This window comes from Phlebotomus argentipes, unplaced genomic scaffold (assembly GCF_947086385.1).
Source record: "Phlebotomus argentipes unplaced genomic scaffold, Phlebotomus argentipes genome assembly contig_15, whole genome shotgun sequence".
Taxonomy (NCBI): Eukaryota; Metazoa; Arthropoda; class Insecta; order Diptera; family Psychodidae; genus Phlebotomus; species Phlebotomus argentipes.
In genome coordinates, this window is record NW_026776181.1 from 17,242,139 (window position 1) to 17,257,630 (window position 15,492).

Genomic DNA, 15,492 nt, shown 5'->3' on the forward strand with positions numbered 1-15,492 from the left:
TGTTGTCAGAGTCAGCAACTCTCTTCACGCTGTTCATCTGGCAAGGCAGAAGTTGTGAAAAATCAATCGCTGTGAGAGATGTGGTGAAAAGTTTCTGTTCAGTGGCACTTTTCCCGTGGAAAATGTGGCAAGATGTGAGTGAAAAGTGTGTAAACATGTGAAAAACAGTTCCCTCATTAGAGTTCCGCTGAAGGATACCCGCAGATACGCTGAATCATTCCGAAAATAGGTGTTTTCCTCACGCGACTGCAGGAGCAACTCTGTGAGGTAAAGGAAAAGTGCTGAGAAAAGTGACTAAAAGGCGGGATTTAGTGGCAATTTTTGTTGAAATCTGCAAATTAATACTTCCTGTGTCTGTCCGAGTGGGCATTGAGACTTCCGCTTTGTGCGTTGGGTGGAAAAATCGATTGGAAAGCGTGCGTGAGACTCAATGGGAGCCCCTCGCTGGTGGAGACATCTTTCTTTTTCCACCCCACAACTCGCGAAAGGAGGAGGAATTTCTGGGAAAACCACGCTTTTTGCCCCGATTCTCTGCGAATTCTTATCAATTTCTACACTTAATTCATTCATGAGAGTCCCAGTGGGGAAACCAGATCACTATTTGTGGCCTTTATCGCACCAGTGGTCGAGATATTGAGTGACGAAGTGAAGCAAAGCTGTGGCAGTGAAAACAAACAAAGCCATGTTCGTCGCGAAAAAATTAATTATTCAGCATTTTAATTCGTGACACCCACGCAAAATGCCTGAGAAATACTCAGTGAAGTCCCCAGTTGGGCAGTCATGAAGCATTTCAATTGGACAGATTGGCTTTCATTGAGAAACACAGGAGAGAGAGAGGAACGATGGACCTCCGTTGCGTGCAGATCGATAAAACCCCCTCATTCTGGCTTTTCCACGGGAAAACCCCCCTTTTGTGGGGCGGCGAAGGGTAGTGGGAATGTTTAATTGAGTAAATAGGCGCCTGAGAGGTTGGAAAAGGCGTGAAGAATTGCCCGAAAGATTGATTTCTTGGGTGGGAAATCAGAGAAAAAAAATCGATTGAAATTAATTTTCCAGCAATTTTCCACGTGTCTAATTCAATTACAGGTTGTGTAGGGGTGGCGGACAGAGTAGGGAAGATTTGGGAAGGAAAGAGAGTAAATATTGTGAAAATTGAAGCGCGTAAAGCGAAGCCTTATGGCAATTCTTAGTCGCTTTTCTGTTTGCCCACAGGATTTTATTAAGTTTTTCCGCACCAACAAACACAAGTGTGTCTCTTCTGCCGCAGAATCCCGGTTTCTGTTGCCCTGAGGGCTTCCATGAACACTTCTTCGGTGTTCTTAAGCGTCTTTGCTGAGCTCTCAATCACTTTGTTTGCCCTAATCTTCACCAAAATGTCTTCTGCCTCCTCTAAGCTGACAGAGGATCGGAGTTTCTGATCCTCTTTGGTGCCCACGAGGATGATTGGGACGTTTGGTTTGGCTTTGCGCAGTTCTTTGCTCCACACGAGAGAGATGTTGTCGAAAGAAAATCTATCTGGGATGGAATAGCAGAGAATGAAGACGTCCGCCTGCAATAACGATTGATTTGGAGGGATTTATGAACAGTTTTTTGTATGTTTAAAATATTCATGCACTCACGAGATCGTAGACAACTTGTCTAAGTCGCTGGAACTCCTCTTGACCGGCTGTATCGTGAACCTTTACAAGGTATTTCTTCTCATTCAGAGTCATTACGAAGGGCTCTACGTCGTAGCTTTTGGAAAAAGGGTTGAATTAATCAATTTCTTAGAAGATAAGACACTTCTTGCGAGACTTACATTGTAGGAATGTAGGATTCCGTGAAATATCCATTCTTGAAGGCGTACACAAGTGAAGTCTTGCCAACTTGTCCATCACCAACGAGAACAATGTGCTTAAAATCCCCAATTTCACCCATCCTTAACGAGAGTTTCACTGGAACTGAATTGGCCGAATTAGCAGTCTTTGTGGCTGGCAAGGGGATTATTGTCATATCTCAGACTAAGATTAGATAGACTTCTATGTTAAAAATACATGTTCTGGGAATTTCTTTAATCGTTGATATCATAAAAATTTCTTATAAACTCCACAAGTCACGAAGAGTTCAGCAGAAGCAGCAACATTTCCTCTTTTCCACAATCTTTCCAGTGAATGAAGCCTCCAGTGCCTCTTGAATGACTTTTTCAACGTTCTTTCCAGTCTTTGCGGACGTTAAGATAAGAGTGTTTGCCTTTATTCTCCTCTTAAGAGCCTCACCTTCGCGTACGGAGACAAAATTGGGTGTTTTAACATCATGTTTGGTTCCAACAAGCACTATTGGCACATTTGGTCTCGCTTTTATGATCTTGGGAATCCACTTGAGCTCGATATTTTCAAATGAAATCCTCTCTGGGACGGCATAGCAGAGAATTATGACATCTGCCTTAATAAAGAGTTAGTTTAGTTGTTTTTTATGATGATATTTTCTACTTTGCACTGACTTACAACTGAATATGCAAATCTACTGGCACTTTCGTAGTCTTCTTGACCGGCTGTATCGTGAAATTGAACCGGATAATCTTCACCATTGAACCTCACGCTCGTTTCTTCGCGATCATAACTGGAGAAAGGATTTGTTAGATCATTAGCTAAGCCGTAATTCACTCACTTACATTGTGGGCACGGTGGATTCCTGGTAGAAGCCGTTAGTGTAGGTGAACAAAAGCGTCGTTTTTCCAACTCTTCCATCTCCAACAATGACAAAGTGTTTAACACTTCTGATCAGCGACATACCTTGCAAACAACTAAGGCTAATCGTTACTTGAAAGTCTACTATTTTGGTCTTGTATCTTATCGTTTTTTTTTATCTGTTCCTATTTGTATAATTGCAATCTTATCGGTTTGAAATTGGGATATGTATTGGACTTTTGAAATGAATTAATGATTTTCAACGTAAAATGATATCAGATTCGCGAAATTTCATGACTAATTGAGAGGAGGCTGGTTTTAGTGGGAGTGGCTTAGAAATGGGCGGAGCTTCGAGAAATTTCCCTCAATTTAGGCAAATCCATATAGCTAGACTGTCAATGTGAACAGAGAGAGCGTGTGAGTCAAGCGATGCCCGCAAGTGAAAAGAATCCCATTGACAGAGACTCTCCTCTGTGCTGTCTTTCATTTCAATGGATTTTTCTCTCTTTGTGTGCTTTTCCCTCTTCTCATACCACAGCTTTTCTTTTTAGTTTATAGACGCGTATCAGCGATTTATTGTCAATAGCGGATAGATTTTCACTGGATTTCCTTTCTTTCTTTCTACTCTTGCCTCAACAGGCACGATGAACATTATGCGGAAATTGAGGAGTGGAGCTGTCGCCAGTGACAGCTCCGGTGAACTGTCTCTAGAGTCCTCCAATCACACCGAACTGGGCCTCATGCATCTCAAGAAGCTCTTCAATGAGTACACCCATCCCAAGGAGGCGCTCAGTGAGTCCGAGCGTGACTTCAAGCTGTACAACATGCTGCCGCTGTTCTGCAAAGTCTTCGGCTCCACGAATTCGGCGGAGATGAATGAGCAGTTCTGGGACATCTTGGCCTTTGCCCAGCAAGTGTCGCGGCTGATGGTGTCGGAGATTCGACGGAGGGCGTCCAATCAGAGCACCGAGGCGGCTTCCATTGCCATTGTGAAGTTCTTCGAGATTGAGAACAGCGAGGAGTCCAGCAATGGCTGGATGCTGCTGTCGGCGCTCAATTTGCTCGCCGTGGGCGATGCGTCGCTGATTCAGGTGATGACAACTGCCTCTGTGCCGTCGACGCTCGTCAAGTGTCTCTATCTGTTCTTCGATCTGCCGGAGATTCCGGAGGAGGTGGCAGATCTGGATGATGGCAGTGAATTCACGCCGCGCGAGCGGAGAATCCTTCTGCAGAAGATCTTCGTGCAGGTGCTGGTGAAGCTCTGCTCTTATCCATATCCGGCGGAAGAGTTGGCCAGAATGGATGACTTAACACTGCTCTTCTCCGCCATTACATCTCAATGTCCACCACACAATGTGATGTGGCGGAAATCCGCTGCGGAAGTCCTGACAACTCTCTCAAGGCACGGACTAACGGAGCCTGTTGTGTCCTACATTCACTGTAAGTTGTGGAAAAATGTGCAGTTGACTAATTGACATGGACTGAAAAATCAATTTTCTCATCAAGATTCATTGTTGAGATTAGACTTAAGTGATTCTATTAAGTCTTTATCTGCGGAAATTTGCCGCGAGAGAGATTGTTGGGGTGAAAAAGAGGTTAAAAATAACATTTATTTGGCAATTTGGGTGGCAGTAAATTGTTTGAAAAGTCTCCAAAAGGGTGTCGTGATATAAATAATCAATTTTCTCACTCATAATTTTGCTCATTTGTGAGGCAGTAAAAAAGGGGAAGTCTTTATTTATTCAATTGCTATTTCGTGACTCTGTGTCGACTTCATTCATGCTGAATTGCTGGGGAAAATCAATGGAAATTGTATATTGAATGTTTCCAGCAAAAGGATGCGTCGCCCTGTGCATCGACAATATGCAGCGAGTGCCACAATTGACGCCTCTGGAAGTGGTGGAGATGCTGGTGGCGGTGTTCTGCTTCCTCAAGGACTCCAGTGAAGTGTCACAGACTCTCCTTGAGGACTTCAGAGCATGTCAAGGGTACGGATTTCTGGCGGATTTCATCATCAAGTGAGTTTATGCTGTTCATTGAGATGTTTTTTGTCGTGTACTCAAGCCTTGTCTTTTGCCAGGCTGGATGGTGAGAGACAGAAGAATTCCGAAGCTCAGGCGGCAATTAGAAATTTAGTGCTGATGATTGCCTCACTGTGCATGTGTGGCTATCTGGAATTGAGGCCTAATCTCAATCAATCTGGCTCACTGTTCCAAATGCAGGGCTTCACGATGCCCCAGACTTCATCACGAGGCACTTGCATAAGGAATGTTCATGCTTTTCAAGTGCTGCAGACAATCTTCCTCAAATCCAACTCCACTCCACTCTGTTGCAACATCCTGGATGCCATCTCGAGTGTCTATCACTCGGACAATGCCAATTACTTCATACTCGAGTCACAGAACACCTTGTGTCAATTCACGGAGAAGATTCATGCCAAGAGTCCGGAGATTCAGGAGAAGTTCTTCGAGTTGCTGGAATTTATTGTGTTTCAGCTGAATTTTGTGCCGTGCAAGGAGTTGATATCAATGTCAATTTTGCTGAAGAGCAATCTCTCAGTGGACTGTAGTATTTCGTGCATGAAGACACTACTCAACATACTCAAGCACAACAATGTCTTCAAGGATGCTTATCGAGAGGTGGGAATTCTCGAGGTGTTTGTCGCCTGTCTGCAGCGCTATGAGACGTTCCTCATGAAGCACATTGGAGAGCATGGACGCAGTGTGGAGGATGATCTGAAGGAGGCAATGGAGGGAAATACCAGCGAAACTCTTGGACGAATGATCATGAATGCCCTGACAATCCTTCTCAATGCCAACAATGCCAATGCGAATGTTTTCCGGGAGAGTGGCGGAGCCAAGTGTGTCCATGACATGGTGAAGTTTGGTCACTGTCGCGAAGCCATTCTCGGCATCATTCGGGAGTTGATCTTATCCGCTGGTGGTGATGACGATATGCTCTTCATCCTCAGCACAATGCATTCGGCGCCGTCAAATAAGATCCAGCTGAAGATTCAGATCCTCAAAATACTGCTGGGATGCCTGAGAGACAGTCATCGCACGAGGACAATCTTCCGGAAAGTGGGTGGCTTTGTCTATGTGACGAGTGTGTTTGTGTCACTGGACGGAGTGCTGGGCAGTGTTGTCCAGTCGAAGGGGAGTGAAGAGGAGATAGAATTTTCAACTCTGCTGCAGTTGCTCAATATTGTGTGTCAGACTTTGGCCACGGCGATGCGCTTTGAGCCGGCGAATGCGAAATTCTTCCATCAGGAGATCTGCAGCACATCCTTCTGTGATACACTGCGACTCCTTGGATGTTTCGGCACGAAAACCCACCTGGAATCCATATCAGCGCCCACGAATCTTGAAGAATATCAAGGATATTTCCACACAATCTTCATTGGGAACGTGTTGGAGCCTGAATTGAAGCAGGATGTGCCTCTGTCGCTGATCCTCGCATGTCTGATCTACAGATTGCTCTATGACATTGCTATTGATAACTTTGATAAGCCTAATTTGAGTGGAGTTGTGGGAATTCTGGCCCAGAGTGGTCAGCAGAAGGTGGCGAAGATTGTGGCAAAGTCAGGTGACATTCGCAGTTCCATTCAGAGTCTGAATCTCAGTCAACAGCCGCCGGAGCCTCTGATTGTGCATCCGGGCGTTGTGCTGTGCATGCTGCAACTCTTGCCGTCAATTGAGTGTGAAACGGAGGTGGACATCAGCTATGCCCTCCAGATCTACATGTCGGAGGTGGTGAAGAGTCTGGTGAGGAGTGAGAGAAATCAGCAGATCATGTGTGAGGCTGGCCTGGCGGGAATGCTGCTGAAGTTGGGCACAAATCCACTGAATGATGAGCAAAATCTCCTGCACATTCCACTTCAATACATTCTCGAGCGCTTAGCTGCTCAGGCGCTGCAGCCGGCAGAGTTGAGAGCATTCCTCAGGCTTGGCGCTCCGCTGCACTGTCACAGTCCGGACTTCAAGGCTGCCTACAAATCGGGCGGATCAGTTCCTCTGACGCGCATCAAGACACTCGTGTCTATGACCACACCGAGAGACTTCCGTGCTCATGGATCCTGCACTCTGCCGCCCTTCATTGAGATGGACATGTCGTCCGAGGGATTTGCGAGCATCTTCCTGCCCAGCATCGCTCCGCAAGCGCCCAATATTGGTGGGAATATTGACACGAACACCATTGGAGGAATTGGAGCTGGAGACAGGATCTTTCCGCCACAATCTGGACTGTCGTACTCCACGTGGTTCTGTGTGGACAAATTCTCAGATCCACGAACAGATCCGCACTGCGTGAGACTCTTGACGCTGGTCAGGACGGTGAATAACGTGCGAGAGGACAATCTGGTCTGCCTGACTTTACTCCTGTCGGCGAGAGACAAGGCCATCATTGTTTCGACGCAGGAGACCATTGTCCCACCGAATGCTGGGGAGTGGGAGCCCGATGGCACTGGTGACAGTGGGGCGAGGATTTGGTGTCCGGATCTGCTGCACGAGGGTCAGTGGCATCATTTGGTTGTGGTGCTGAATAGGGCGGTGCTCAAGAACTCCAGTTTCTCCCTCTTCCTTGACGGACAGCACATGCACACGCAAAAGCTTCACTTCATCTCGCAGAATCCAGGAGCTGGAGCTGCAAATCTCACCGTAGCCACTTCAGTTTACGCTTTCATCGGCACTCCGCCGGCCTGGCGGCGATACTCTCGTCTGTGTTGGAAGCAGGGCGTGTGTCATCTCATGGAGGATGTGATTAGTCCACAAATGGTGGTGACTATCTTCAATCTCGGTCCGCACTACATGGGATCCCTTCAGGCGCCGCAGGTGAGGAAGCAACTTGAACCTCTGGGACCGTTGATTCCGGAGGAGAGAGTGATGTTTGGTCTCAACGCCAAAGCCATTTCCCAGTTGACTCTGGCCAAGATCAGGAAGGTGTACAGTCGAGCGGACAATAAGACGATAGCGAAGCAATTGGGCATGAGTTCCCATGAGAATGCCACACCCATTCGGATACTTCACAACTCTGCCGGACACTTGGCTGGACCGGCAAGATCTCTGGGTGGAGTTCTTGTGGGTTATCTAGGCGTGAGAGTCTTCAGTCCGCATCCAGTGTCTGCGATGATTGAGACTGTGGGCGGATGCAGCATTCTGCTGGGGATAATCGGGATGGCGCAGGACGTGGAGAGTCTGTATGCGGGCGTGAAGGCGCTGACGTGTGTGGTGAGGAGCAATCGAGCCACACAGAGTGAGATGGATAGGAAGAGAGGCTATCAGACGCTGGGAATGTTCTTCAAGAAGAAGAAAAACCTGCTCAACTCTCACATCCTTCATCTCACGTTTAGTCTGGTGGGAACGGTGAATAGTGGACAGGAGACATCGGCGATACCCAATGTGACGGCCTTCCAGGACTTGCTCTGTGATCTGGAGGTGTGGCAAGGGAGTCCCAATGGGCTGTTGCGCTCACTGTTGGAGCATTTGGTGCAATTGGCCTCGGAGTCGAGTGAGAAGAGGACGAATATCAAGATCATGAGGGATCTGCAGCTGGTGATGAAGCTGTTGCACATCATATTTGACATCCACGATGAGCCCACGACGGATATTCTCTTCGCCTTGCTGTCCATTCTGCTCGGTGGACAGCCAAGGCATGCGGATCTGCTGCTGTTTGGGCAGTTCATTGCCGCACGCTTACCACCGGAGTCTGTGGATGCGGAGCGGAGTGTGGTGTTGGGTGCAGAGAGTCGTGATGCAAAGGACAATACAACTGTGAGGAGTCTCGTGGTGAGGAATCGATGCCTGACAATGCTGCATGGGCTTCTCTTCACCGCGAGGAACACAGTGAACACCATCATCTGTGATGACATCTCCAAGGTGTTGGGCCTGGATTGGCTGATGCTGTTCCAGCAGAGCCAGATCCATCCGTCGAGTGTCGTGTGGTCCATGCGAATACTTATTGTGCTGTGCGCTAATGAGACAATAATTGGACGATTCCGCGATGGCACTCACAATGGTGGCTACTTGAGGCACACGGACATCGTGTCGCAGAACAAGAGCATGTCTGTGCTGGCGTCCAGTCAGCTGGCCACGTCTTCGCCCGTCAACACCAGCTCAATGATCCAGCCGGGCGCGGTGCTGCCCACTCAGCTGGCGCCCGAGGTGAAGATTGGTGTGCTGCATGTGCCGGGATTTCAGTACTTAGAGTGGCTTCTGCCGCAGCATTTGGAGATCCCGGAGTTGTACTTTCTTCTGATTGCTCTGATTATGGGACAGCCGGTGAAGTCTCTCGCTTCGGATCATAAGAATCTGGACTTGGACAAGGTGTGGGCCTTTCTCTGGGGCGGAACAGTCACTCAGGCCTCCATAGGATCAATTGGACCAAAGGTCAGTCTATGTCCGGAGGCAGTGTGTGTCCTCCTGTCCATGGTGCGACGGATTGTGCACACAGACACGACGCTGGAGTGGCTGAAGAATCATCCTGTGACAATAATCCAAGTTCTCTTCTCACTCTATCACAATCTGCCGGACTTCATGCCAGTCGTAATGTCTGGAGATGTGATTAACTCGTTGTCGGGAATTCTCTTTCCCGAGGGGAAGTTTGAGGGTGAATCCGGACCGAATAGTCCAACGGAGGAGCAACTGTGTGGTGTGATGGTGATGATTCCGCCCACACAGGAGAGTTCTCTCACCAAACATCCCGTGAGGAAGTTCATCATAGACTTCCTCAGAGTGATCATTGTGGATTCCATGAGTCTCTCGGCCACTGGCAAAGCATCTCCTGTTGTGGATCTCGTGCTGGATTCTTCACCGGATTTCAGTGATTTGACACAGCAAGTTGAGTTCCAGACTGAGATCATATCAGCCCTGATGGATCATCTGCTGGCGGCTGATGTTCTGGTGGGCGAGCAAGCGGCTCTGCCCATTGTTCCACTGCTTCAGAGTCACATTCAGAACATTGTGCCGAATGTTTTCTACGTCACGGCGCGCATTGTGGATAAACTGTGGCAGGGATGTCTGAACAAGGATCCTCATGAGATCTTTGACTTCATCGTGAAGCTCATTGGTCAGGCGAAGAGGAGATCTTCATCGCTGTCGCTGGAACAGCTTCATCACTCACTCAACAGGACAATTCTCTACTTGCTGTCGCGTCCGACGGAGTCTGTGGCCGATCAGATGGCTGTACTGGAAGCCCTGCACAAGTTAACCACGAATCGCTTGCTGATCTTCGGTGCGGGCAATCATGAGCTGGACTTTATCGGATGTTTAACATATTGTCTGCTGCAGCTGACGTCGGACATGAAGATCCTGCTGGAACAAGGAACAGCCGGCAGGACAACCACTTGGCATGTGAATCCGACTAATGAGATGATAGAGTCGCGGGATGATTTACTCAATCAACATCAGGGGAAGAATTTGATTGCGGGAGCGGCTTTTCGCGTGTGGGAAGAGTTGTATGTGTGCAAGAAGCCGGCAATTGAGGAGGTCTTCAAGATCACACTCACACCGCCGGCAAATAATGCTAAAGCGCCGGATCTGACAATTACCAGGGAGCAAATTGTTGAGGCAGCCACAAAACTGTGGTTTAACTATGTTGAGAGTGAGCGAAAGGCCACTTATCGTGTTCCCTGGGAGTTCCACAATCAGATCCAGTCGAAAATACAGAAGGTCACGGGTGGATTGACGCGATTGGCCAGCCGGACGAAGGTGAAGAAGGAGGATTATGTGCGGACAAAGAGCCAACTGTCGCGCGTGAAGGCATTCCAGTGGACGGCCGTGAATGTGGGCTTGGTGCGTGATCTCTGGGACATTCGCTATGCTCAGCACAATCAGATGATGCAGCACATCCGGCGCTATGTGTATCAGGAGTGGATTCAATCGGAGACGGAACTGACGAGGGAGAGAGGACTGTGGGGCCCGGTGAAGGGCACATCGCTGGAAAAGTGGGTGTTGGATTCGACTGAGGGGCCGCACAGGATGCGCAAGAAGACTATGAGGAACGATATGTTCTACTTTCACTATCCATATCGGCCAGAACTGGAGCTGCCTGACAATGTGAGTATATTTAGAGAGGAGAGAGAAATCTGGAGATGCTAATTCTGTGTCTTTTGTGCTTTCAGCGTCAATTGAAATACAAAGTGGCCACGAGCTTCGATAGTAAACTGCACTCTCAATATTGCCAGCAAACGCCTCGTGTGCTGTGTGAGATGGAGTCGCTGTTTGACGGTCAGAGGTTGGATAACCAGATGTCTGTGGATGTTCCGGCGGTGCTGGAGCGTAGTCAGAGTGAGCCTGGTGAGGATATTGACGAGGAGGAGGAGGAAGTGTCCCATGTGTCGGACAATCAGACACTGCTGCGAATGCTGGAGGAGCAGGAGAAGATCTCTCACATGTTCAGATGCGCCAGAATTCAGGGATTGGACACGACTGAGGGATTGCTGCTGTTTGGCAAGGAGCACTGCTACATTGTGGATGGATTCACGCTGCTGAAGAACAGGGAGATCAGGGACATTGATTCCATTCCCGTGCGCGCTTATGATCCCATCTTGCCCAATCCGGGCAGTCCGAGGCGTTCGCAGACAATCAGGCAGTGCTCAAAGTTCTCCTACGAGGACATCCGGGAGGTGCACAAGAGGCGATATCTGCTGCAGCCGATTGCTCTTGAGGTGTTCTCTGGCGATGGCAGGAATTATCTGCTGAGCTTTCCGCGGAAGGTGCGCAACAAGGTGTACCAGAGATTCATGTCCACGGCCACGTCCATTGCTGACAGTGCGCAGCAATCGGTGGCTGGGCAGAAGAGGACGGCGAGTGTGGAACAGACTTCGGGGATCTTCAGCAGTCTGATTGGCGAGACGTCAGTGACGCAGCGCTGGGTGAGAGGCGAGATCTCCAATTTCCAGTATCTGATGCATTTGAACACGCTGGCCGGGCGTTCCTACAATGATCTCATGCAGTATCCTGTGTTCCCCTGGATCCTGGCCGACTATGAGTCCGATGAGATTGACTTCGCCAATCCGGCGAGCTTCAGGGACTTCTCGAAGCCGATGGGGGCGCAATCGGGCGAGAGACTGGAGCAGTTCCAGAAGCGCTACAAGGAATGGGATGATCCGCAGGGTGAGACGCCGCCATATCACTATGGCACACACTACAGCTCAGCCATGATTGTCTGCAGCTACTTGGTGCGCCTGGAGCCCTTCACGCAGCACTTCCTGCGCCTCCAGGGCGGCCACTTTGATCTGGCCGACAGGATGTTCCACAGCGTGAAGGAGGCGTGGCTGTCGGCGTCCAAGTACAACATGGCAGATGTGAAGGAATTGATTCCTGAGTTCTTCTATCTGCCAGAGTTCCTGGCCAATGCCAACAACTTCGATCTGGGCACGAAGCAGAATGGCGAGAGTTTGGGTGACATAATTCTGCCGCCGTGGGCAAAGGATGATCCGCGGGAGTTTATCAGGATGCACAGACAAGCGCTGGAGTGTGATTATGTGAGTCAGAATCTCCATCAGTGGATAGACTTGATCTTTGGCTACAAGCAACAAGGACCAGCCGCTGTGGATGCGGTGAATGTGTTCCATCATCTCTTCTACGAGGGCAATGTGGACATTTACAAGTGAGGAAGATTGCTTTACTCGGAAAGATTCAACGATCTTAACACTCTCTTTGTTTGCAGCATTGATGATCCGCTGAAGAAGAACGCCACCATTGGATTCATCAACAATTTCGGGCAAATCCCGAAGCAGTTGTTCAAGAAGCCTCATCCAAGCAAGAAGATGACCAATTCCAAGCACGGCGTCATCGATCCGACTCCTCTTCTGCCGGGCACAACGATTTTGCAGTCGGACAAGCTCTTCTTCCACAATCTGGACAATCTGAAGCCCAGTCTGCAGCCTATCAAGGAGCTAAAGGGTCCTGTTGGACAGATAATTCAGCCTGATAAGACAGTGTTGGCTGTGGAGCAGAATAAGGTGATGATCTGCAGCCATTTTCACGTGAATGATTGTTATTGAGATCTTTCAATTGCAGGTATTAATGCCTCCGTCTTACACGAAGTACATCGCATGGGGATTTGCTGATCACTCCCTCAGGATAGGGATTTACGAGTCGGACAGGGTGTTGTTCGTTTGCGAAACGGTGGCTCAGAACTTTGGGGAGATTCTCACGTGCGCCTGTCCGAATGCCAGGACAATAATCACAGCGGGAACGAGCTCTGTAAGCTTTCTGGGCATAGTTTCTCACTTTGATAAACTTGCTGAAATGGCTGTTCTTGTGATCACAGGTCGTGACTGTGTGGGAGTTTGACTCCAGGAAGAAAATGTTGGCTCTCAAGCAATCCTTGCACGGCCACACGGATGCCATCACTTGTCTGGCCGCCAGTCCGGCGTTCAATGTGATTGTTTCCGGGTCGAGAGACGGCACGGCGATCATCTGGGACATGGCCAGGTACACTTTCGTGCGCCAGCTGAGAGATCACGTGGGCGTTGTGGCGGCCGTGTGCGTGAATGAACTCACGGTGAGTTGTTGACTTGGTGTGAAGAGTTCAAATCGGCTCATTTTGTGCTCTTTTTCCTGCAGGGAGACATTGCCACTTGTTCAGCCACTTGGCTGTACATCTGGTCCATCAACGGACACGCTCTGGCCAATGTGAACACCAGCATTGGGAGCATTGATCGAATGCAGCAGATTCTGTGCGTGGCGTTCTCCTCGAAGCGCGAGTGGGATCAGCAGAATGTGATAATAACAGGATCAACAGATGGAGTTGTGAGAGTGAGTTTCCATTGCCTTTTTTCTCTGGCCAATCTCACAATTCCTTCTGCACTTTCTCTCCTGCTTCTAGATGTGGTCGATGGAGTATGTGCAGATCCCAATTGAGGAGAAGAAGGTGAGCGAGACGAAGGCAGTGAAGAGTCAGAAGGAGGATACGAATTTGATAAAGCAGATCAGCGAAGAGTGCAGCGGTGGAATTGACAAGTCACCGAGTGAGAGCAGCATCTCTGAGGCTTGCGACAGTGTCAAGGAGACGTCGAAGCGCTTTGAGGCTGAGAAGGAGGATTGTAGTGACACTGAAACGCCCAGCATTCGAGATGATGATCCGCCTGTGCCGCCGATGAGGAAGAAGCACAGCATTTCAGCGGCCAAGTCGCTGCATGAGTTTAAAGATGAAGAGGCGGATTTGAGTGCGGATGTCAAGAATGGTGAGAGAAATATTGGAAGTGGGATTTGCACTGCAAATACTCATCTTTAGATGCTTTTGCAGAGACTTCCGGGAAGAATGGTGACAGTGGTGAGGAGCAGTCGAGAGGGATTCGACCGAGTAAGTCAGAGACGAGTATTACAGGATCTTTTGTGGTGATTGACAATGAATCAGTGAAGAAATCCACACAAAACACTCTCAGATCAGGTGAAGTATTTAATAATGTGGTTATAAAAAGGATTTGGAATTGATTTCTGGGATTTTTGCAGGCTTCAAGTGGCAACGACAGCTGCTCTTCCGCTCAAAGCTCACCATGCACACGGCGTACGATCGCAAGGATAACACAGAACCGGCGAGTATCACTTCCTTGGCAGTGTCCAAGGATCACCGGACGCTGTACGTGGGCGACGCTCGTGGCAGGCTCTTCTCCTGGAGTGTCTGTGAGCAGCCAGGGCGCAGCATGGCAGATCACTGGCTGAAGGACGAAGGCGCTGATCAGTGCATCAACTGTAGCGTTCGGTGAGGCTCTCTGAATGGTGATTGGGAATGTTAAGAGGCTTTAATTGTGTGTCTTTTCGCTCAGGTTCACTTTATACGAGAGAAAGCATCACTGCAGGAATTGCGGGCAGGTGTTCTGCAACAAGTGCAGTCGCTTCGAGTCGGAGATTTCTCGGTTGCGCATCCTGAAGCCGGTGAGAGTGTGTCAGAATTGCTACACAGCTCTCAAGCAGTCCAGCGAGGCATCATAGATGAATGGGAAAAGAGGGAGAGAATTCCCTTGTAGGAATCCCTAAAAAAAAACACAGTCGAAGACATGAGATTATAGTTGCAATGTTAGATTGAGTAGTTTGATGAAGAAAAAAAAAACCAAAAGTATTTATACAAACTGTGTAAAGATGGAAAGAAACTCCAATATTGAGTATTTAGTGAAATGATTGTAGGCTCTAGAGAGAAAAGAAGAGGCACAGGAGATTGTGTAATGTAATTGTACAATGTAGATGAAAGGGAAATTCATTGAGTAGTGCATGAAGAAGAAGATAAAAAGTGTATAAACTTGGTGTTCTCCTCGTGTGTGTGTTGAAGACGCGCGCGCGTCGGGAGAGCGAGAGATTTAGGCAAAATCTATATCCAATATCTTTTCATCCTACTGTAAAATCCTCATCTCTCTCTGTAGCTAAAGAGGAATATTTATTTATTGTGATTTTTTTTATTTTACAAAATGTGGTATATATACAAAAACGGAGAAGGAGAGCAGATAATACAATAAATTGACAAATATCTATACAAAGATAGAATGTCTTTTTCTCTTAGGTGTTTAAAAGGTGTTTTAAAATTTTGCCACTCAGCCTGCGTCGCGTCCTTCGCGCCGAAGCGCGAGCGATCTTCAACGACGGATGAGAAGAGCCCGAAGGCCTTCTCGCCGTCCTTTTCACGCTCCAGACGAGACGCTACGCTGCATAGCATCATCGCGGCTTGAATCGCCACCCAAATAGGACTAACGATTGATGAAGACAAACTACAGAAATGATCCTGTGAAGTATAGTCTTGTCCGTTCAACACATCGTCTCGGCTCTTGTAATTCTCCTTCCTGTGTTGTGCTCATGAAGTATACTCTCGTCGACGAAAAGTATTCAAAGCA

At 48.4% G+C, this 15,492-nt stretch overlaps 2 protein-coding genes and 1 non-coding gene across 3 annotated transcripts; 1 reads left to right on the forward strand and 2 right to left on the reverse strand.

The window, feature by feature from the left end:
• The first annotated feature begins 60 nt into the window (after positions 1 to 60).
• LOC132261796 (WD repeat and FYVE domain-containing protein 3) lies at positions 61 to 15,160 on the forward strand. The gene is made up of 13 exons (XM_059760767.1): positions 61 to 267; positions 3,306 to 4,106; positions 4,498 to 4,684; positions 4,747 to 10,717; positions 10,783 to 12,272; positions 12,333 to 12,627; positions 12,686 to 12,871; positions 12,939 to 13,172; positions 13,235 to 13,426; positions 13,497 to 13,854; positions 13,917 to 14,060; positions 14,123 to 14,372; positions 14,437 to 15,160. The coding sequence occupies exons 2-13, from the start codon at positions 3,311 to 3,313 to the stop codon at positions 14,600 to 14,602; spliced, it is 10,269 nt and encodes a 3,422-aa protein (XP_059616750.1). The 5' UTR covers positions 61 to 267; positions 3,306 to 3,310; the 3' UTR covers positions 14,603 to 15,160.
• Positions 1,795 to 2,769, reverse strand: LOC132262523 (ras-like GTP-binding protein RhoL). Its single transcript, XM_059761802.1, has 4 exons — positions 2,651 to 2,769; positions 2,484 to 2,598; positions 2,256 to 2,421; positions 1,795 to 1,970 (listed from the first exon to the last, which is right to left on the reverse strand). Exons 1-4 carry the CDS (start codon positions 2,767 to 2,769, stop codon positions 1,795 to 1,797), a joined length of 576 nt encoding a protein of 191 aa, XP_059617785.1.
• Positions 15,161 to 15,190: 30 nt separating the features above from the next.
• LOC132263591 (small nucleolar RNA U3) lies at positions 15,191 to 15,400 on the reverse strand. Its single transcript, XR_009468499.1, has one exon. It is a non-coding gene; the product is annotated as a small nucleolar RNA U3 (small nucleolar RNA).
• Between the last annotated feature and the right edge of the window lie 92 nt (positions 15,401 to 15,492).